General features: G+C 54.9%; 8 protein-coding genes and 1 non-coding gene across 9 annotated transcripts; 8 read left to right on the forward strand and 1 right to left on the reverse strand.

The window, feature by feature from the left end:
- Positions 1-360: 360 nt before the first annotated feature.
- Positions 361-3439, forward strand: BZA05DRAFT_382618 (S-adenosyl-L-methionine-dependent methyltransferase). Its single transcript, XM_051482133.1, has 5 exons — positions 361-449; positions 526-755; positions 839-960; positions 1026-3117; positions 3173-3439. Exons 1-5 carry the CDS (start codon positions 435-437, stop codon positions 3372-3374), a joined length of 2661 nt encoding a protein of 886 aa, XP_051344449.1. The 5' UTR covers positions 361-434; the 3' UTR covers positions 3375-3439.
- A 148-nt stretch (positions 3440-3587) lies between these two features.
- On the reverse strand, positions 3588-4813 carry BZA05DRAFT_366395 (glyoxalase-like domain-containing protein; the record flags this gene model as incomplete). The annotated part of the gene is made up of 1 exon (XM_051481530.1): positions 3588-4813. Exon 1 carries the CDS (start codon positions 4452-4454, stop codon positions 3588-3590), a length of 867 nt encoding a protein of 288 aa, XP_051344450.1. The 5' UTR covers positions 4455-4813.
- A 1497-nt stretch (positions 4814-6310) lies between these two features.
- BZA05DRAFT_440467 (uncharacterized protein) lies at positions 6311-6975 on the forward strand (the record flags this gene model as incomplete). The annotated part of the gene is made up of 2 exons (XM_051486599.1): positions 6311-6363; positions 6417-6975. 2 exons carry the CDS (start codon positions 6311-6313, stop codon positions 6973-6975), a joined length of 612 nt encoding a protein of 203 aa, XP_051344451.1.
- Positions 6976-7213: 238 nt separating this feature from the next.
- BZA05DRAFT_450778 (uncharacterized protein) lies at positions 7214-10860 on the forward strand (the record flags this gene model as incomplete). The annotated part of the gene is made up of 2 exons (XM_051487417.1): positions 7214-9127; positions 9174-10860. The coding sequence occupies exons 1-2, from the start codon at positions 7695-7697 to the stop codon at positions 10858-10860; spliced, it is 3120 nt and encodes a 1039-aa protein (XP_051344452.1). The 5' UTR covers positions 7214-7694.
- A 630-nt stretch (positions 10861-11490) lies between these two features.
- Positions 11491-12174, forward strand: BZA05DRAFT_15943 (uncharacterized protein). The gene is made up of 2 exons (XM_051479069.1): positions 11491-11612; positions 11670-12174. The coding sequence occupies exons 1-2, from the start codon at positions 11580-11582 to the stop codon at positions 12039-12041; spliced, it is 405 nt and encodes a 134-aa protein (XP_051344453.1). The 5' UTR covers positions 11491-11579; the 3' UTR covers positions 12042-12174.
- A 1709-nt stretch (positions 12175-13883) lies between these two features.
- Positions 13884-14630, forward strand: BZA05DRAFT_15954 (uncharacterized protein). The gene is made up of 2 exons (XM_051479070.1): positions 13884-14161; positions 14268-14630. The coding sequence occupies exons 1-2, from the start codon at positions 13997-13999 to the stop codon at positions 14478-14480; spliced, it is 378 nt and encodes a 125-aa protein (XP_051344454.1). The 5' UTR covers positions 13884-13996; the 3' UTR covers positions 14481-14630.
- Position 14631: 1 nt separating this feature from the next.
- BZA05DRAFT_15955 (acyl-CoA dehydrogenase/oxidase) lies at positions 14632-16861 on the forward strand. Its single transcript, XM_051479071.1, has 4 exons — positions 14632-14982; positions 15036-15841; positions 15905-16496; positions 16559-16861. Exons 1-4 carry the CDS (start codon positions 14938-14940, stop codon positions 16667-16669), a joined length of 1554 nt encoding a protein of 517 aa, XP_051344455.1. The 5' UTR covers positions 14632-14937; the 3' UTR covers positions 16670-16861.
- Positions 16862-19148: 2287 nt separating this feature from the next.
- On the forward strand, positions 19149-20589 carry BZA05DRAFT_15980 (cutinase-domain-containing protein). The gene is made up of 2 exons (XM_051479072.1): positions 19149-20158; positions 20217-20589. Exons 1-2 carry the CDS (start codon positions 19324-19326, stop codon positions 20474-20476), a joined length of 1095 nt encoding a protein of 364 aa, XP_051344456.1. The 5' UTR covers positions 19149-19323; the 3' UTR covers positions 20477-20589.
- Positions 20590-20662: 73 nt separating this feature from the next.
- On the forward strand, positions 20663-20763 carry BZA05DRAFT_t3. The gene has a single exon. It is a non-coding gene; the product is annotated as a tRNA-Glu (tRNA).
- The last annotated feature ends 477 nt before the right edge of the window (positions 20764-21240 follow it).

A 21240-nucleotide genomic window follows, 5' to 3' on the forward strand; every position in this document is an offset into this window, starting at 1 on the left:
TAGATCATGGCAGTATCCGCCCATATACACACTCTTCTTCCACTCCTCACTCCACCTCCCCCTGCCTCTTCATCAGGAGATGCCATGAAGGCGGGTGTGGGGAGGAACAGCGGAAGTGACCTCGGTTCCTCAACCTCACTACATTCCTTCTCCTATACGCTCATTAAGGAGAGGAAGTCTATAATATCCTATCTGCACCGCTCGTCTGCAAAGAGGTCTCGGATCTTGAAGCGATCGAAAACCCATGGACTGGCGGTGACTAATGCGAGTCATATATCGTGGAGCAGGTGATAAGTTGTGCAGAGTGTCCAAAAGAAGCATTAGCGCTTCTTGGCGCCCTGCTCCCCACTACCGAAATTCTTCTGACTGACTTTCTCGTCGCGCACCAACTTCACGGCGGCACCTTATCTTTCCACAACCCGTCCTACACCACCATGAATCGCAACAAAGTACGTCTCTCGATCTTCCCACTTCTACCCACGCGGAAGCAGCATATAACTTACCATTACTACGAACCCCCCACAGAAGAAGGGCGGTAACGGCGATCGTAACAAGTTCGGCAACCGCAAGCGCGAACGCGGTACCGGACCTGCCAAGGGCGAGCGCGGGAACTACACTTCAATTACCACGGAGAACGCGCTTTTCGAACGTTTCTACAAGGAGAGCAATGTTGTACCCGAGGACGAGTGGGAGGACTTCTGGGGAGCTCTGAAAAGGACTCTCCCGACTACCTTTAGGTTTACCGGATCCAGAGGGTTCGTTGGCACATTCTGGCGGGGGTAGCGGGTGGCGTACGGTGGGGGGATGTGTTTCTGTGGGGCTGACATGCGCTTGGTAGCCATGCGTTGACTACTCTGAAGGCGCTCCAGGATATCTATATCCCGCACCTGAAGGGCATTGAGTGGGACGGACAGCTAGTTGACCCTCCCAGGCCGTTGGCTTTCTATCCTGACAATCTTGGTATCTCTCTCTGGTCGGGGCGAGGTGCGCATCTGGCGATGCCATTGCTAATAGAGTATGTATAGCTTGGGGAATGACCACCGGAAAGTCTGTTATCCGCCGATGCCCGCCTTTCAAGAAGTTCCAGAACTACCTTGTCGCCGAGACTACCATTGGAAATATCTCTCGCCAGGAAGCTGTCTCGATGATTCCCCCGTTGCTCATGAATATCGAGCCCCACCACGTGGTACTCGACATGTGCGCCGCCCCCGGGTCAAAAACTGCGCAGCTTGTAGAGATGATACACAATGGAGAAGAGGCCGCTGTCAGCGCTTCTTCGACGGGCACCGGCTCGGCGGAGATGACCAAGGAAGGCGAGATGGGCGGAAGAGCGACGGGTATCGTCATCGCCAACGATGCCGACTACAAGCGCAGTCACATGTTGATCCACCAGACTAAACGTCTCAATTCTCCCAACCTGATCGTCACGAACCACGATGCCACCATGTACCCAAGCTTGCTCATCTCCAACCCCAAAGATGAAGTGAAGCAGTACCTCAAGTACGATCGCATTCTCGCTGATGTACCTTGTTCGGGAGACGGAACAGCCCGCAAGAACTACAACGTCTGGAAGGATTGGAACCCTCACGGTGCATTCAACCTCCATGCGATTCAAGTCAGAATCCTGGTGCGCGGGCTTCAGATGCTCAAGGTTGGCGGAAGACTAGTGTACTCGACCTGTTCCATGAACCCCATCGAGAACGAGGCCGTTATCCAAACCGCTATCCGCCGCTGCGGTGGCATGAGCAAGGTGGAGATCGTAGATGTGAGCGACCAGCTTCCGAACCTCAAGCGCAAGTCAGGCCTCAAGGGTGGCTGGAGGGTTATGGACAAGGACCAGCAGTGGTACTCCACGTACAACGATATCCTCACAGATGACGAAGGCAAAGAGACCCGGGTTGGTCGGATTACGAAAAGCATGTTCCCTAGCGAAGATGGCAAGGCGGAAGATGACCCCTCCAGAATTCCCCTTGAGCGGTGTGTTCGCGTCTACCCACACCTTCAGGACACTGGTGGTTTCTTCATCACTGTCCTGAGGAAGAAGGAGGAGATTCGTGCCATCGAGCCCGAGATTACTAAGCAGCAAAGGCTTGCCGAGCTCCAGCAATCAACAGGTACCAGCACTCCCGTTGAGGTCTCCACACCAGTTGAGGCATCAGAAATTACCCTCAAGACCGAAATCATTCCTGTTCTCCAGCAAGAACGGAACACCACCCCCTCTCCTCCTCCCTCACCCGGCAAGCGCAAGCTGGACTCACCAGCGCCTGCTCCAACTGTCAAGAAGCTTAAGGCGGAAGTCGACGAGACCAGTGCCGTTCCGGAAACCGAAGATGCCTCGATTATCATTTTGCCGCCGGCGCCGGAAGTCTCTACTGAAGCTCCCAGGGCCTTCAACCCCCGCACCTCCACTGGCAAGAAGGGACCCCCACCAGAGGAACCTTTCAAGTTCCTTCCCTTCGACCATGAGGTTTTACAGCGTATCTACGCTTTTTATGGCCTCTCTGACCGCTTCCCGAGAACATGTTTCATGGTCCGAAACGCTGAGGCCCTCCCCGTCCGTGCGATCTACTTCACCTCACATCTGGCGAAGAAGATCCTGCAGTCCAACGAGGGACGTGGTGTCAAGTTCGTTCACTGTGGTGTCAAGGCTTTCATGAAGCAGGATGTCCAGTCTCCGGAGGTGTGCCCGTGGAGGATCCAGAGTGAGGGCCTTAACATCGTGGCCCCATGGATTGGCTCGGAACGCTTGGTGCACGCCACCAAGAGGGAAACCGTGCACACCCTGCTTCGTGAGCTCTTTCCCAAGGTCGGAGGGCAAGAGAAGGCGGCCAAAGAGAATGAGTCTAAGGGAGAAGACACCGACGAGGTCAAGGAGGGGGAGGCGAAGGATGTGGCCGTACCTGAAGCAGACGTCACTGCGGAGGTAGAGGATATGACAGTTGCTAAGGGCTCCTTCATGACTATCGGTGAAATCGACGAGCAGGTCAGCAACCTTGGCATGGGCTGCTGTATCCTCAAAGTAGCCAAATCTCCTGGCGAGTTCGACGACGATATGATCCTACCGCTGTGGAAGAGCCGATTCAGCTGCAACTTGATGCTGCCCAAAGACGACCGGAAGTGAGTATCTCTGTGGCAGCTCTGACGCGATGGGTACTAACTTCTCTGTGCTTAGGGCTATGCTACTGCGGTTGTTCGATGACACTTCCGACATCAAGGACTCGACAAACAAGAATCACCACTCCCACCGGGATGCAAATGTAGCGGCTAAGCTAGCAAAGGCTGAGGAGGCTGAGGGGGCGGAGGAGAAGTCAGAGGAGGTAGACACCGAGATGGCTGATGAGGAAGCCAAAGATGAAGAGATGGTCGAGGCGTAGTTATAGATGTGTAAGCTCTTACATATGGATTACTGGGTAATAAAAGTTGATGTGCTTGCTTGAGACAATGTTGCTAAGAAGAGAATCCCGAAGACATTGCCACAAATGGATGAGCTACAACTTGAATAAACGAATGAAACTCCAATGCTATGCTCCCTCCAACTAACTCCAACAAGCAAATGCAGCTGAAAGAAACACCGCCATCAACTCCCGCTACATCAAGAAATGGATCCAAATCCCCCCCACATTGATCGGCGCTCTCGCCAACCCCACCCTCCCATCCGTGCCCACCCTCAAGGCAACCTCAACTATCCCTGCACCCCTCTCGGCGATCATCTTTATCTCGGCCTCGAGCGTCGGCTCCTCCACAAATACCCACGGCTTAACCAGCCCAGGCACGGCCACCGGCGCATCAAGGGGCAACCTCGTGGTCCCAAACGCCCTGACGGGCTGGGTATCCATAATGGACGAGTACAACTCGATGTACCTCTCCATCTTCGCCTTCGGGGCCAACACGGTCAACTGCGCAATGCCCAGCACGCCGCTCGGATGCGTGGTCCCCTCCATATCGACCCTCAGCTTCCGCTCTGTCACATCATGACACCAAAACGGGATTTCTCCGCGGCGGTTCGGCGGCGGCGACCACGGCGGCGGCTTGACGGTGCTCTGGTTCACCGGCACAGTCACCTTCCACCGCACCTCCTTCCCGTCCTCGTCGCGGTGCCGCCCGCCGTCCTGCGGGAACGCATAGTCGATGCCCAGGCGGCCACTGCGCTTATTGATGCGGCCGCGCAAGCCGGTGTAGTCGAAGTCCCGCGGGGACGTGAGTGCGAAGTCGACGAAGCCGTAGTGCTTGGAGCCCCATGGGTGCCCGCGCCGGTGCGAGGGCGAGTCGTTGATGAACGCGATCAGCTCGAGGTACGTGCCGTCTTGGAACACGATCAGCTTGTTTTCCGTGCGCCCGTCCGTGTGCCGCCCGCCAGGCGTGATGGTGAAGTTGTCGGTTATCCATGAGGGCGGCGCTTGCAGGTCTTTATACGGCAGCAGGATCACCACGTGGTCGATTTGCGCGGGAGCCATGCGTGCGGATGCTGAGGATGTGGTCGGGTGCTCGGATGTTTCGTTTCGATGATGTGTGAGGGGCGGTGGTGGCGTCCGGACAAACTGATTGGGCAGAGTTGAAGAGTGTGTGGGCCAGAACAGGTTCTTCTTACTATTCAGTCTGGCTGTTCAGGTTCCTGCTTTGCTTTTCTCACAAGATCTGTTTCCGTCTCTTCCAGTGTCCGTCCGCACGGCGCTACATAAAGTCGGTCCCCCCACCTCCCCGAGACGCAATATTCCTCGCCGCTGATGCCATTGGAAGATGCAACTTCCGCCGTGGATGACGACATGATGGGGATTCTCTCCCTACTTAAATGGCGCTCGATGGCTGGCTGGCTGATGGAGATTGGATGCAGCTTTCCTTCCATCTGGCGCTCCATCGCACTCCATCGTCCATAGTTACGCCGGTTGTTCGCTCGTCTTCCCGCCTCCGCCGCCGCCGGCAGATGGAACAGAGTACACGTAGTAGAAGAAGCGCGGTAGATCATCCCGCACCGCTCCATGCTGCCCCGTTTTACGGCTAATAGCACAGGAAATATCATCGTCCCATCGTATACGGCGGCGTCTCAATGGCTGCTCGCTCGGGGGATATATCTGCTGTGCTGACCCGGCACGTGGTTTTCCGTCTAGGCGGTGCGGCGGTGCAGCGGTGGTTGTGGTCGTGGTGTTGTTGTTGTTGTTGTTGTTGTTGTGTGTGTGATGACGCCTTCTCCCCGGCTCCTTGCGCAACCGCAGGACCGCAGGTCCGCAGCCAGCCAACATGACCCACAGCCACCAACGCGGGTGTGTTGTCTGTCCACGTCCACGTCCATGTCCATGCCATGCCATGCCCCCAACGTCGATATAGGTGCGATTTCAAATCACCTGTCCCCCGCCTAGAATAATGTCAGCATCTGGAGGCCAGATTCCGTGCTTTTGGCTTTTGCAAACGAGCGAGCCCCGCATGAAGTTTATAATGCAGGTTATATACTCTACTCGAGGCGAGAGACGGGGCGTCGGTTAGCTGGGGGCTCCCTCGATATCGATGTCATCGCCCTTCACGCCAGAACACATCACGAGCAGGAGCAGGAGGTGACACGCAACATCGCCCGCTCTACTCTACTCTATTCTAAGCTGCAGCTTCTGCTCGCGAGAACTGGGTGCCCGGAAATCTGGTATGGCGCCAACGACAGACGGCATTCAGTAATCGCTGACGATATATACGCTGACCAATGCCGGGTGAATGAGATGATTCCTCTCGAGGTCGACGTCTGGATTACTTTTCACGCACTTGTGCCGCGGCGCAAGGTTATGCGATATACTGAGCTCGAAGAAGGACTCAATGGAGAGGCGGTGGAGTGCCCGCTGGTGTATGCGGATGTCAAGGAATTGCGATGTCGCACTTGGAGCGGGAATCATGGCGGGACTTTGAATGTGCGGATCTATGTGTAGGACTGCTGTAACATGCACTTGGAACCAGTGGAATGATATCCTGGTTGTCAGAGCTCATGGCGATCGGACGGTATGCTGAAGTGGGCTGGGTTGTGGAAACCGGATGAATCTTGAACATCCGCCGAAGGCAGTGTGCTGCTGGAAGGGCAAGATCTTCGTTCGGGCGTTAGATGAAATATCAATCATAGCTTTTGCTATGTTTCTACTACTCGGTCATAATGTCGATATATCCGCGGCGGCGCTGGTCGTACGAATGAGCGGCGATGATGTGAGAGTGACGAGCACGTGATAGTTAGTTGCACAGCTGGCACGGGAGTTGCCGAACAAGGGTTCACATGTCCCTGAGCTTCGACCGTCTACCGTAACTAACCCCATCCCGCCCCGCAAAGGGCACCGTCACAACAATGCTCCCATCCGCCAACCCGTACTATGCGCGCCAGCAGCTTCTCGTCGAATTGTCTTCCCCCTCTCCCCTCTTCTCTGCTGGTATCATCCTACTAACCCCAGCAGTGCGAGTCTCCAGCAGACAGCTCCGCGCGGGATGCACATAACGCTCTCGCCCTCAGCGCCGACCAAGACCTGGCACGGCGTATTCTTCCCACGGTGCGGCTCCTACTTCGGTGCGATCATCCGGTTCACGATCAGCTTCGACTCGCCCTCGCTCGTGCCCGAGGTACACCTGCAGACACGCGTCTTCCATCCGCTCGTCGACCGCACCACGGGGCGGGTATCGCTCTCGGGCGACGGCACAGTGATCTCCGTGCTCCTGGAGGAGCTTAAGGCCGCGTTCGAGAACGACGAGGTGCTGGACCGCCTGAGTGTCGCTGGCGTCGCGGATCGCGACGCGTGGAAGAGCTGGAATGGGCGTCGTGAGGGAACGGGAGGGTGGTCCGAGAGGGTCGCGAAGTATGTCAAGGCGAGTCAGGATGAGGATAAGCCTAATAAGGCGGATGAGGTCGTGCTACTCAGAGGGAACCTGGGTGATGTCGAGCAGGGCGCTGTTGGTAGGGTTAGAAGCTCGATGGGTGAGCGGTTGAGGGAGAGGGGGATCAAGGTGCGGGAATATTAGCTGTAGACTCGGGCGTGAGTAGGCGACGAGTATTTAATGTGATCAGAGAGCAGCGAGACGGGATTATTGTTTCGGGCGTTTTTTTTTGGATGTGCGGTTTTGTGTTGGTGCCTTGTCTCTGCAAGCCTGTATTGATTTCAAGAGCGATATATCGATGCGTTCATTTAGGTTGTTTGTGCAGAGTACAAAGCTCTTAACTCTGCCAGGCGTAGTTACTTGTGGTCGTCGTACACGACCGAAGTGCTGCTTGCTCCCTCCCGGTGTGTTTAGTTTAACCTCAATTGCTGCTCCCACTCTCATCACCTCCCTCGGCCAGCTGCTATACAACCTCAAATCATCCTCAAAGTTTTGGAAACCTAATTCCTTTCCACTTTCTTGATTCTCCTACATTGACTCTTTTTGAATTGACTCTGTACTCTACTGTAGCTGTAGCTCCCTGACTCGAGAGCCTCTTGCCAGTCCTTCGATCTCCAGTCAATGAGCACTCTCCAGGCCCTCACCGCCAGTGCACAATCACTTCTCTCAGGCATCAAGTACCACCTCTACCACTCGACCATCTACCGTTGGCTCCTCCGCAGCCTCTGCCGTCTCCTCGACTGCTTCACCTCCCGGCCCTCGCAGTGGCTGACGGACACGGAGCTCGACGGCCCCGACCTGGACTTGGAGTTCAACGATTTCTCTTCGGAGTTCTCGGCTTCAGTCAAGTCACTGGTCTAAAGATGGCTGCTGCGACGCACCACCACTATCCGGAGAACTTCACGGGGGGCCCAGCCCCAGCCCCGGCCCCAGCCCAAGTGCAAGGCACCAAGGTAATCACGCCCTCACTCGGCTCCGTGTCGAAACGATACACAGTCCCGTTCCGCTCGGCAACGGTGAGGACCAGGACGGCCGACTACGGCGATGCGAGGCACGATCCGGCACTCATCGCGGAGCTGGGGGATATCCGCCCGGAAACGCCGCAGATGGATACGAGGCCGTTAAACTTCCGCTCCCCTCCAGTGCAGCAGCAGCAACAACAGCAGCGTTACGGAAACATGGCACCGCCGGAGTCGGCATTCAGCCCGCCGATCTCGGAGTTCGGCAGCACGCGGAGCAGGTATGGGAGGGCACCACAGGCCCCTAGGAGAGTCAGTTCTACACGGCAGAAATTGCAACGGAGAAATACTATAGACGGTCGCAGGACGGATGGTGGAAGCAATGATGATAGCGCTGGCGGGGGCATTCCAAACCTGGACGGCACAAGCGACATGCCTGAGAGGAAGAAGAGCTCTGCCGGGAACCGCGGAATGAGTTGGTTGCAGAGGCCAGAGAGGAAGGACTCCAAGCACAAAGTGCCAGCGCCAGCTCCCGAGCCGAAGACAAAGAAGGATAAAGTTGTGGTGCGGGATCGCTCCTCCACGGATCCGGGAAGGCTCGTGACCGCCGATGCTACAGCACGCGGAAACTTCGACGTCAAGCGAACGGTCTCTTCCGGCAGCCGGTTCAGAAAGGCGTTTTCCAAGGGTGCGGATAATAATATCGAAGAGGAGTCCACCACCACCGACCATGGCGATGCGGTAGATAAGGTGAAGAAATGGAAGAAACGAGTATTTTCGAAGGACTTTTTCAAGAATGATGCGAAAGGTCAGAAGTTGGCGGATCGTAGGAGCAGTTTGTCCACCCCTACCGAGGTCACCGAACCTTCTTCAAATTCGGCTCCCAGTGTTATGTCGGATCACTCGAATAAGACGGTCATCACGAGGCATTCGGCGAAATCAGTGAAATCGGTGAAATCCCGGAGTTCTTCGGACACGGCCGCAAGCCAGGCCGCATCGACAATCGATGACTTTCAGGTTGATGGGATAAGTTCCGTACCGATGGATGGGAATGCCACGGAGAAGGTTTTTAACGACAGTGTTATTGGGATGATCGACGGGAAAGTTGGTGTTAAACCTAGGCTCAGATGCGGGCAACAATGGAAGCCACCGATGATCACCCTGGATCTGCAAGTGATCTCGCCCGTCGACCGGGTGCCCGTCGTGGTTGGCTCAGGCAACGAGATCTGGGTCGCTGTGGTTTTGCAAGGTTTGGTGGTCGGGGAGATTGATAGGCCTGGTGTTGCTGGCAATACCAGTGGAATTGGGTTGGATGTTGGCGTATTGTTGGATATTTCGTGAGTTTCTCTCAGATCTTGGCTATGCTGGCACTAATGTTTTCAGATCGTACACTTCGCCAGAGTGCTTCGAAGAGATGAAGCGTGAAGCGAAACGTCTGGTCGAAGCGATGGAGACGTCGCGAGATCGAATCGCGGTTATGACCTTCTCCCCACCAACCTTTGCGAAACGAACGTCTTCACGAGGACACGCCGGCCTCAGGATACTGAATTCTTCGGGAAGCGTTGCGAAGAAGCAGTTGATCGAAGACGTTTCGAGTCTGCAACCAGGCCTCAGCGCGGACCCATCTGGACGAGACGTCGCCGCAGCAGTGAGAGCAGCCGTCAAAACACTGCAGAACATGCCGTCGGATACCAGTAAGTACGGTTCGAAGAGGTCCGGACACCTGTTCTTGATCACCACTAAGCTCGATATTGGGGTTATCGAGGGAAACTTCGGGGGAATCAAGATCCACATTATCGGCGTCGGCCCAATATTTAATCCCACTAGTGCAATGGGGGGAGAAGGATGGTGTGCGGCAATGTCATCTCCACTCGAGATGCTGTACGGTCCAAGGCTCAGGAAAGTTGTTGCGGACGGTATCGATATACCCGTCAGCAAGCCTCCCGGTACAAATGACATAAAGACCATTATCAATCTCCTCCGGATGGGGATCGATGTGGGATCTATTTCAGGAGGCGACTTGTTCTTCTATCCAGGTGAAGGATGCAGACTCAAGGGCGTCCTCGGAGACATGTCGTTTACTAGGTTGCTTCCAGGTGAGCGCAGGTGCTTGATGGTGAAGCTGGAAATCGGGGACTTTCCAGGCTGGGACTGTGAGAATCTGGACATCGATGGAGCGGAGCGACAATTACAGGCTACTCTTGGGGAGCTTTCCAGCAACATCCTTACGGTGGAAGCTATCTATCGGCACTCGCACTTCAGCGCGCCGGATGTGAAGATCACTTCCAAGCACGTCGTGGAGGTCGCGAGGTACGAAGAGGGCTGCGTTTGGAGTCAGTCAAAGCTGGATCTGAACCACGGCGTGCCGACACAACACCTATTCGCCGCCGACGAAGGTAGGAGCCTGTCGGATAGGGCACGTGTGAACTCTGTGCTAGTGCAGGTCCTTGCCGACCGGCATTCCTCCGCTCGCGCAGCTCGACAGGCAGTGGAGCAGCTCCGAGACCATGTCGATGCGCCTGCGATTCTTCGGGAACTGGGTTATCAGGTTTATCTAGAGAACCGTTTTGGATTTAAACGCCCCAAGATTGATGAGTCTCCCGACATGGAAGCGTATTCTGGCCGGATGATGGAGTTCTTTGAACGCAGCCTCTCGCCTGATGACTCTAAGACAGTGGTGAACAAGCCGAGGCCCATTCCGCGGGAGTACGATGCTGCTGGCTCGGATCTCTCGATGGACGGCGGAGGTGACGGTGAGGTCGTTTCCCACAGCGATTCGGAGCTGTACAATACGTCTCCTCGCCGCACGCAGAGCCAGGTCCAACCATATCGATGCCGGAGCCCGGACGAGGCGAAGAAATTGTGGATGCGACTCGGAAGCGGCTTCGACGACGACCTTGGTGCGTTGTGTATGGATGAGGATTTCGACGTGGATGATGGTAACACACTTTATTCTCCGGCGGACATGGTCGAGAGACGCAATAGTGTTGGTCGCAATAGTGTTGGTCAACAGACGCTCATCACGTTGAGGAACGTGAGGGAGACGGATTTTTCGCCGTGGGTTTTGTGAGGTATTGCTCAGTTTTGCCGCGGGTGTTATGGTGTTGCCTTTTATGCTGATCGGTTTTGCGTCTGATTCTAAACCTGCTTGTGTTTTATTACGGTTTATGGTGTATTTCTAGGTGCCGCGGGTACTTGTAGCTGTCACGTTTAGTTCTCTTGGTTTCATGTTTGCCTCACAAAGGCTTTGGGGGTCGGTCTCGGATTGAGGATGCGGTGTTGATCGTGGCGGTTTCGATAGATTATGTGTTATCGGCGGTTGCAGTACTTGAGGATTTTCATGACTGCTCCCGCTGCAGTGGTTCTGTGTTGGCGGCCAGGTATCCAGAACGATTTGTTAGACCTAAAAGACGAATCCCCATTACGCGTGAGCCCCCCGTTGTGATTAGAGGATAACCAAAGCGATCCCTGAAGCAAACGCCATGCATTTGTCGATCATATTTCTCCGACACGACATCCCAATCGGGTCCGTTTACCGACCGTCAAGCCGACTGCGCCTCAACAGCTTACGAGTCGCATGTCCCACCTTAGCAGCTAAGCTCGCCGCTTAAAACCACTTCCATCGTTCGCTCTCCTTCAGTCATCAATTCACATCACACCTTCCTCGCTCACCACCACCACTCAATCCCTCACTCTCAATCCGCCCGCTTGACGATCTTCCTTGCCTGGCAATAACACCGATCCTCCTCCTCGCAGTCAACCATAAATAAAAAAGAAACGACTATCACAATGGCCGAAGACCACAAAGCTCCTCCTCCCGGCGTAAGCATTCCCGGAACATCCGCTCCCTTCTTCCAACCTACTAACTCAGTGCCACAGTACGGAGCGCCTCCTCCGCAGTACCCACCACAAGCTGCCCACTACGGCCCACCCGGCGGCCCACCGCCACAAGGCCCACCAGGCAACAGCGGCTACTACGGCGGCGGCGACCCCTCGCAACAGCCGAAACAATACTACGGACCGCCGCCTCAACAGCAGCCACAGGGCGACTACTACGGGCAGCAACCGCAACAGCAATATCAGCAGGGCGGCGGCAACTACGGTCCCCCGCCGCAACAGATGCAGTACCAGCAGATGCCGCCGCCGATACATGACGACCGGAGGAATAGCGGCATGGGCGCGGGTGGCGGCATGTGTGCGGGTCTCTGTGCCGCCCTCATGTGCTGCTGCTGTTTGGACTGTCTCTTCTAGGGGGGGGCGGCGCTGCGTGACGGTTGGGTGTGGGCGGTTGATTTGATTTTACGGGTTAATTCTTTGCTTGGGCGTGCGGACGCGCGGCTGGTTTGGTTTTCTGATTGTGTTTGGCTAGGGGATTCTGGGCGGGCTGGGCGGGGCTGGGCGGGGAGGGGGAGGGGGGAATGCTTCATGCGGTGGCCGGGGCGCGATACACTACACTACCTTCTCCTACTACTTCTACTACCTTTTGTATTGTACACACGATGTTTTTTTTAAACTGTTAATGGCTTGATTGATTGGGAGGCTCTGGTGGCTACCGTTCTCTAAGCACCTAGAAGTACGCAACTACGAATTTTTTCTGTAAAAGAGTATCTTCAAATTCTTGTGCTGACCGAAGCTGTCATACTCATCCCCGACCGGACCGCATCCTTGAACTACCAAGGTACCCAGGTACCCAAGTCGGTGCCTAGATAGATTTCTTCTAGTTAGCGCCAGACGTGAGCGAATCGCCCGAAAACTACCGATCGGCGACCGCCGCGACATCCGTGTTGGAGACTTGGAGGCTTGGAGGCTTGGTGCAATTTTGTGTTTGTGCTGGGGTGTGGTGGCAGCGGATTGTCATGCCATGTGGATGATCCATCTCATCCCATCCCGGCAGGTCAAGGATGTGAGTGCACGAGTGATACACTGTGCTGCTGCTCGTGAGGAGTCTAGATTTGACGGATGGCGAGTAGAATATGGAAAGCACATCCAAAAAATCGTCTCTAACTACCACGGTATACGTAACTGGGTAATGGAAACCATTTCCAATGAATCGTCTCTACCACGGTGTACCACGGTAGGTAGGTATACGTAATGAGACAGTATGTGTGGGAAAGGGCAAAGGGCGGTTCGCCACGTGGCGGAGTCACTCAGCCACCACCGCCTACTACTGTACCTACTACTGTCAGACTGTCAGGCACGACGAATCGACATACGTATTGCAGAGCCACCACCGAGAAGCGCGCGGAGGTCAGCATAAGACATAAGCTGTCATTCCTCACACCTCACGGCACTCGCGAATTCCGTACCTACCTAACCATGTGATCGGGCGTCCGTCGTGGGTATCATACGCTTCCGGAACTAGATAACCTTCTCCGAAACGTTGCGGACTTGAAGAACGAATCCTCTCTTTAACTCGTACCTTTATGTCAGCGGAGTCGACGGCTACTCTACTATCGCCCCTGCTAGGAATTGGAATACCTAACGGCGGAAAAAAGAGCCTCGCCGACGGAAAGTTGACATCTCGTGAAATTTCTTGCTGGGTATCACTCGACTAATATCGTCAAGTCAAGTCAAAATCAAAATCAGTGCTGCAATTGGTGATGGGCAGGTATCATTCGCAGAGTTGTGCGAGCCTGTTCAACACCCACGTTAATACGAAAGTCATGGGTTTGCCCTGGAGAGAAGTTCACCAGCGAATTCTACTACCGGGGAGTTGGTCGTCCATCTACCCACTTCCTCTCCTAATCCCTTCTATATAAAGCCCCCCAAGAAGACATCTTCAACCACACCCCCCGGATAGGCCCTATAGCTCATGATTATGGAATGCTCCTGACGAGTTTTGTTTTGTAGCTGATGGATGATAGATCCAAGAACGGAGGGAAGAAGGAGCATATGGATTATGGATTTGGGACTCGGCACCGTTGGTGGTTAAGGTTATGAGAGATGAGGATTGAGAATTCATGCCTGCGAATGAGTTTGACGAGCCGCGGCACCTTTATGCTTACTGTGTACAGCCTGGCTACCGGCTCCAAAGCACCTGACCTCCGCGCTACCGAGTGCCCTCGCATGACTCGGTCTAGTTTAGCGCTCACCATGACGTAACAATCACGATGCCCATCCCAGCTCCCATTTAATACTGCGAGTCTGCGTGTTTGAGCACACCGTTGCATCACAAAATTTCCATTCACGCTCAGCAACTCCACAAAATGCTACGAACAACCGCATCACGAAGCTTGCGCCCATTGCGCCCTCTCGCATACCAGTACTCCTACAGTACAAGGCCCACAACTACCACAGCCAACGCCAACGCCGACCGTCTCAACCCAAAGTCCGCCGCCGCCGCTCCCAGCACCCGTGCAGAGGACGTTAGCGTATGTACCCACCTGCTTACCTATGTCCCACCTTTCGTTCCGTCGTCGTCACTCGTGACTTTGTTCTTTCCTAGGGCTGACGTGGGGAATTCATCTACATATGTAGACCTCGCAAGTCTCGGCGCACCTGGGGCGTGCACAGTCGCAGTCGCACACGTCGCAGCCCGTGACACAGTCGGAACGTGACGATGCGGTGCTGATGGCAAAGCTCGAGGAGATGGTTGCCGGAGATGGAGGCGCCAGCGGCGTCGAGTATGAAGACGGCAATCCGGCGGATATGAAGCGGGCGGTTAGGAGTAATATGTTCAGAGTTATCTGATGAATGAAGGTGAATGAAGGGGACGAGAGTGTATGTACATATGATGGTATTTTGAGTGGGGTTTTCCATGTGGTATCTCGCTTAGCGGGTCACGCTGCTGCTGCTGCTTTCACATGCAAAGAATGCCGAGGGAAGCCGCCCCCAGACATCTCATTCTCGGCCCAGGTGAAAGCTCGGTATTTTCACACGCGAAATCCAGCGCTGCCCCCCCACCGCCAGGCCGCCAGCCAAACAAACACGCGGAATTTCAGAAGCAGAGGGGGATCATCGATCACAAGGGATAATAAGCAAGGGAAAAGGTCTCGGCAACGTGTTACTGGCACATGATGGCCATATTTATATCTCCGTCTTCCCCGCAAAATTATTATCCCGCTCGTTCATTCATTCCCACGCGCCCTCCTTGACCTCTTCTCCTCGCCCTCATCGTTATCACCGCCGCGTTAGACTACCTACAGCAATGGAGCCTCTCCCCATCCCCGAAAAGACCTACACCCTCGAAGAGGTATGTCCCCAGCTGTCCTCCGCCAGTTAGCTCGTCTCTAACCTCCTCCGCAGGTCGCAAAGAACAACACCGAAGACTCGCTCTGGGTGATCATCGACAGTCTAATCTACGATGTAACCGACTTCGCGCTCGGGCACCCAGGCGGAGCGCACGTCCTGCTGCAAGTGGCTGGCACAGACGCCACACGCGACTTCTACTCGATGCACCGGCACGAAGTTCTCAGCAAGTACCGCAGCATGATTATCGGGCGGGTGCACAACAAGACTCCGCAGATCGTGTCGCGCGGAATCGGCGAGCTCTCGACGGTCCCCTATGCAGAGCCCACGTGGCTCATCCCCGCCTTCAAGAGCCCGTACTATACCGACTCCCACAGGAAGCTGCAGAAGGAGATACGGGTCTTTGTCGATACCATCTTAAGGCCGGAGGCGCTGAGGATCGAGGAGGCGGGACTGTACCCGAGCCAGGAGTTTTTCTTGAAGACGGCGGAGTTGGGGATCACGCCGATGCGGCTGGGCCCCGGAAAGCATCTGCTGGGGCGGAAGTTGTTTGGCGGCGTGAAACCCGAGGAGATGGATTACTTCCATGAGTTGGTTCTGAACCAGGAGATGGCACTGACGCACGGCCGCGCGTGTAATGACGGCTTTGGCGGTGGTATGGTGATTGGTCTGCCGCCGGTCATGAACTTCTGCTCGAATAAAAAGCTGCAGCAGGAGGTTATGGATGAGGTGCTCAGTGGGCGGAAGATGATTGCGCTGGCTATCACTGAGGCGTTTGGAGGCAGTGATGTCATCAATGGACTCCGGACGACGGCGGTGAAGAGTGCGGACGGAACTCACTACGTCGTCAACGGTACCAAGAAGTAAGTTCATCTCCTTCCCGCTGTCGTGATTGGTCCAGAGTTAATCGCTTTTCTTTTTTCTAGGTGGATCACCAACGGCTGCTTCGCCGAGTACTTCACCACCGCCGTCAAGACAGACAAGGGTCTGAGTGTTCTGCTCATCCCTCGGGGCGAGGGCGTCGAGACCACGCAAATCAAGACCAGCTACTCCAGCGCTGCGGGAACAGCCTTCGTCACATTCGACAACGTCAAAGTCCCGGTCGAGAACCTTCTCGGCAAGGAGAACCAAGGGATCAAAGTGATCCTTTCTAACTTCAACCACGAGCGCTGGGTGATGACATGCGCCGTCGTGCGCGTAACCCGTCTGATTATCGAGGAATGTCTGAAATGGACCAACCAGCGCCAAGTCTTTGGCCGTCCGCTCATCTCGCAGCCTGTCATCCGCGCAAAGCTGGCGCGCATGATCGCCCTCAACGAGAGTTGTCAGGCGTGGCTCGAGAACGTCACACACCAGATGTGTCACATGACGTACGCGCAGCAGAGCACGCTTCTGGCCGGACCTATCGCCCTGCTGAAGACTTTTGTCACTCGTGCCGCCCATGATGTGGCCGACGATGCGGTGCAGATCTGGGGAGGGCGTGGATTGACTAAGGGAGGGATGGGGAGGGTTATCGAGGTTCGTCGTTTTCTTTCCCCCCTCAACTGTTCGACGCAATGGCTAATACATATACACAACAGAGTTTCCAACGAGGCTATAAATTCGATGCTATCCTGGGTGGCAGCGAGGAGATCCTTGCGGATTTGGCCGTCAGAATGGCGGTTAAGGGCGGTATTAAGTCGGTGCTGTAGATGCGATGGTGGATAAGTGATACCTGTATTATACTATACACTAGATATTGGCTTTCTTTCTTTCTTTCTTTCTGTACTAGTACCCAAGTATTGTATATATTGATGCATCGTTTCGTTTGGGAATTTGATAGTTATGGAACTAGATTGTCTCTTGTGCCGTGTATCATGATGGGTGCAGTGGGTCGTCTGCTGGAATAGTCTTTTGTCCATGCCAGTGTAGAACATACTCTCGTCCTCGCCAGCGTGAAAGCACCAAGTCTAAAATTCGAGCAGACTGGCACACTCTTCTGCATAACTCAGCCCTGAATCGAACGATGTTCTGTCTTCGGTCCTCATGATGCCGAACTGAAAGTCTGAAAGTCTGAAACTCCGAAAAGCCGAAACGGCCCGTATTCTGCTTCCGGTTAGCACAGGGCCGTGTGAGACAACACGAAACCAAACGAACTGACTCGGAGCCGGACGCGGAGCCGGACACGCCGAGCCGAGCTGTTCCGTGCCGCGCCGTGCAGATTGTTTCGCGGAAATGGAGGGGGACGATGGAGGAGGAGGATGGAGGAGGAGGAGGAGGAGGATGGAGGAGGAGGATGGTATGGGCACATATCTAGGGGCCGGGCTGATGTTTTGCGCGGTAGGTACCTATGGAGGACGGAGTTGATCGGGGCAACTGCCAGTTGCACTCGGAGGGGTTTGAGTCATCCATCGAACTGTATGTACTCAGTACATAAAAAATCCAAAGCGGCTTGCATACCGTACCGTAGTTGTTCGCAAAGCACAGCCCTCTCCTCTTCCCTACTCTGGGGTCTGGGGGAGAAAGAGCGCTCGGTAGCACTCGCGCACCGGCGAACCCCGGATCGCCAGCGGCCGCCGGAGAATACCTACGGTATCCAGCAGACGGGTAGGGTTTGATATTTACGATGTGGGTGGTCTGAACTTTCGGTCGGCCTGCAGCTGTGACGAACGAATGCAGGGGGTGCCCGTAGCGGCGGGGAGGGGGTGAGGGGTACATGTGTTATACCGCGGCGGAAATCTGATATCTGTTAGCATCGTGGGAGAGGCCCATAACTCCAGGTTCTGATATGTACTCTACATACATGCTAAGTGTAACATTTTCCGGTGGAAGGAGATGGATATAGGTACCCAAGGGAAAGTCGACGCGGTAACTCTGTTGTATGTAGTGATCTTGTCCGCTTCGGAGCGCTGATCAGGATGCATCTCATTCATACACAGTAACTCGGGAGCATATTCGGAGGGGATTGTGGATACCTTCAATCTGATACACGGGAGGAAGTATGCTTACTTTCTGCTTGATACCTCCCTCCCCTCTCGTTCCTGAAGATCTCTCTTTAAGCCACAATGAACCCACACGGCGTCCGGGGTAGAGTGTGATGTGATGCGATGGATGGCATGATGGAGATGCAAAGACAATGTGCCTATGTCCCGACAGTGGTGGTGACATGGACTCCCAAGTTCATTCCTTGAATATCCTCCGTAATTCTTTGGTCATTCCATCTGACCGGAGCATGGGACAAGATGGATACATAAGCATGTACTTGCGAGTAGATTTCATGGCAATATCCACACCCGAAGCACTGTCCCACGGAATGTTCCCAGCCAAAGCCCAGTTTTTCAACTGATGGGAATGTCATCCGACCCCAGAGTGTGCATATGGATTCCCGATCTGAAAGGTCTTTTTTTCTTGGGAACTGCAGCGAGTGGCACCGCAGGAATCCCGAAAACCAAGCGGGCCATACATACCATACATTAGTTAAAACACCGAGTGCATCAACGGCCCTCCAGAATGAACTTGGTGCTCGTCGTAGTCACACAGTTCATGCACAGGCCGCGCGGGGGAGATATTGATTATCTCCAATCTACGAGCCTCTATCCGTGACATCGAGGAGTCTGCCTGATCGGCTGGCTTTGATGATTCTATTCTTGAGAGGCACCGAAGGAAACTATACGCAAATCCCGAGGCTCCCACACAGACGAGCGCTATGCACTTATGCATCATCCCCTGTTGATCCCCAGGTAAGTCCGGTACCTGCATACCTTATTGTTAATAGGTAACATCGACATCAAGGTCGGCGGTTACATAATACATCGCGGTGCATTCCCGCCCCCAAGGGCGCATGCATCGGTACCCCCGGTGTCGGGCCCGCGAAGATTAACCTTCAAAGGTCTCCGGTGGCGGAGATGTCTGCATGCCTCGGTCGTGGCCGCTCGCTTACGGACGTCATATGAAAGTCGCGCCTCTAGCGTTTCCGATTGATGGTAGCCGCCTTCGTGTTGGTCAGTGGTGATCATCTTCGCGGAGCCTTGTATGAGTTTTAGCTTACGGTGAAGACTCTAAATCAGAGTGCACACCATGAATCCGGGTTTGCAAGCAGGGACTGGGGATTGAACCTGGAAATGAGCTTTATCGACAATACCATCATTTGCAAACTCCGCTCAAACTCCCCGAAGCGCGGCACATGTGAGATCGAAGTCCGCCAGTAGAACTGAGGGTATCGAGGAGATATAAAGCTCACTTCCATTCCCCTATCATATTGCCCTCTATTCACCGGTTTAAACCAGCCTCGAAGGCAGAACAACTCACCAGCATACATTCTTTCCCCAGCTTTGACAGCCACAACACATTCATTCATTCGTTCACCATGCGGATCTCCGCCGTCCTCCTCCTTTCGTTCTTGTCGATCGTCTCGGCCGCCCCCATCGCCGAGCCGGAAGCCGAGCCGTGCACATCCGCCGGTGCGGCCCATGTACATGGCCTTGCCGTGCCGTCCATTGCTGCTGGATCTCCGGTAGTTGCCCTTCCGAGCGGTGCTTCGAAGCCTCCGGCTTCGCCGTTCACTCCCAGTGCGACAGATACTCCAACCACTGGCACTCCCACCATCCCTGATTTGAGTGGACTTACTGGAGGCACTACTACTGGCGTCGCCGGTGGTCTTAGTGGGCTGAGTGGTCTCGGTGGACTCGGTGGAACGACTGGTACTGGTACTAGTACTACTGGTGGTCTCGGGGGTCTCAGTGAACTCCTAAGTGGTCTCGGCGGAGGTACTGGTACTGGTACTGGTTCTGGTGGGCTCAGTGAACTCATAAGTGGTCTCGGCGGAGGTACTGGTGGAAGTACCAGTGGTCTCGGGGGTCTCAGTGGCCTTGCAGGCCTCGGTAGCGGCACAGCACTTCCCACCGGTTTAGCCGCGGCCAGCGGCTCCACTGTGGCCCCCTCAGCCGACGGCTGCCCTCCTCTCGAGCTCATCTTCGCCCGCGGTACGACCGAGCCGCAGGGCCTCGGAACTGTCGGTTCCCCGCTCGCCAAGAATCTCGCCTCCCTCCTCCCCGGCGCAACCTCGTACGCCGTCGTGTACCCAGCCAGTGCAGACTTCCTGGGGTCAGCTGGTAAGGGATCCACCGACGCCACCGCGCGTATCACCGCTCGCGCAAAGGAGTGTCCCAGCATGAAATTCGCCATCGGCGGTTATTCCCAGGGTAAATTTCCCCTTCCCTTGCACCTAAAATTACCAGATCACCACTGACAAGTGCGCAGGAGCAATGGTCGTGCACGGCATGAAGCTCAGCGACGACCTCAAGGCGCGAGTCGCTGCGATCGCCGTTTTCGGTGATCCATACACCAGCATGAGCGGCAGTGGCATGGCAGCATGGCCTATCACAGATGCCACGAACGTATACAAGAACTGCAAGTCGGGCGACCCGGTGTGCGGTGGTGGCGCCAACTTCATGGCGCATCTGGGTTATGGGCCGGATATTCCTACTGCGGCCAAGTTCATTGTCGAAAGGGCGGCTTAAACGGAGGCTGTGCGGGAGGGAATTGAAGAGTTGTTGATGTTGGAGGCCGGAACTTGGTGTCTGCGCGGGATTGTAAAATAGTTGTAACGATGGGGTCCCTCGAGGGCGACGTGCATGAATGTACAATACTCCCGTAATGAGGTCTTTGAATCATATTTGCAATAGCTGGATAATTTTGTATCTATCTCCGCCGTGGTGTAGTGGTTAGCATTGGTCGCTTTCATTGACAGAAACTTCTTCTAAAATCAAGTGCCGACTAGACCCGGGTTCAATTCCCGGCGGCGGAAATCCTTTTTGTTCCTCCCTTCCCTGGCAAAGTTAAATGAGTGAATGAGTAATCCAAGGCGAGACTACCGTCAACACTGCGAAGACCATCGGGGACGCAAAAGTAATAATAGAGATTCGATACCGTTATTCGACAAGAAGGATTGGAATGTGTCCTTTTTTATGTAACCACCATGTCCAACGAAGCGATAAAACGCCGCGCAGACCCCACATTGAACCACCTCGGTGAATGGTGGGGTATTATTGCGTAGGAAGTTTCACAGCCGGTAAGTTGGGCCGGGAGCTGAAGAGCGCACTGCGCATGCAGTTCTAGACAATACCGTATGTAAGTGCGGAAGGCTTCGAAGCTATGTACCTTCATGCAACGAGAAAACTCGCTCGCTACACCTGTAGAAGCCGATTCAGGGTCGCCTGCTTCTCTGGGACATCAGCCAGCTAGAAGCGCAAGCAGAAACGGATAGTGAGAGGAAGGCGAATTA

Source organism: Tricharina praecox (assembly GCF_024521635.1).
Source record: "Tricharina praecox strain CBS 144465 chromosome Unknown BZA05scaffold_1, whole genome shotgun sequence".
NCBI classification, from domain to species: Eukaryota; Fungi; Ascomycota; class Pezizomycetes; order Pezizales; family Pyronemataceae; genus Tricharina; species Tricharina praecox.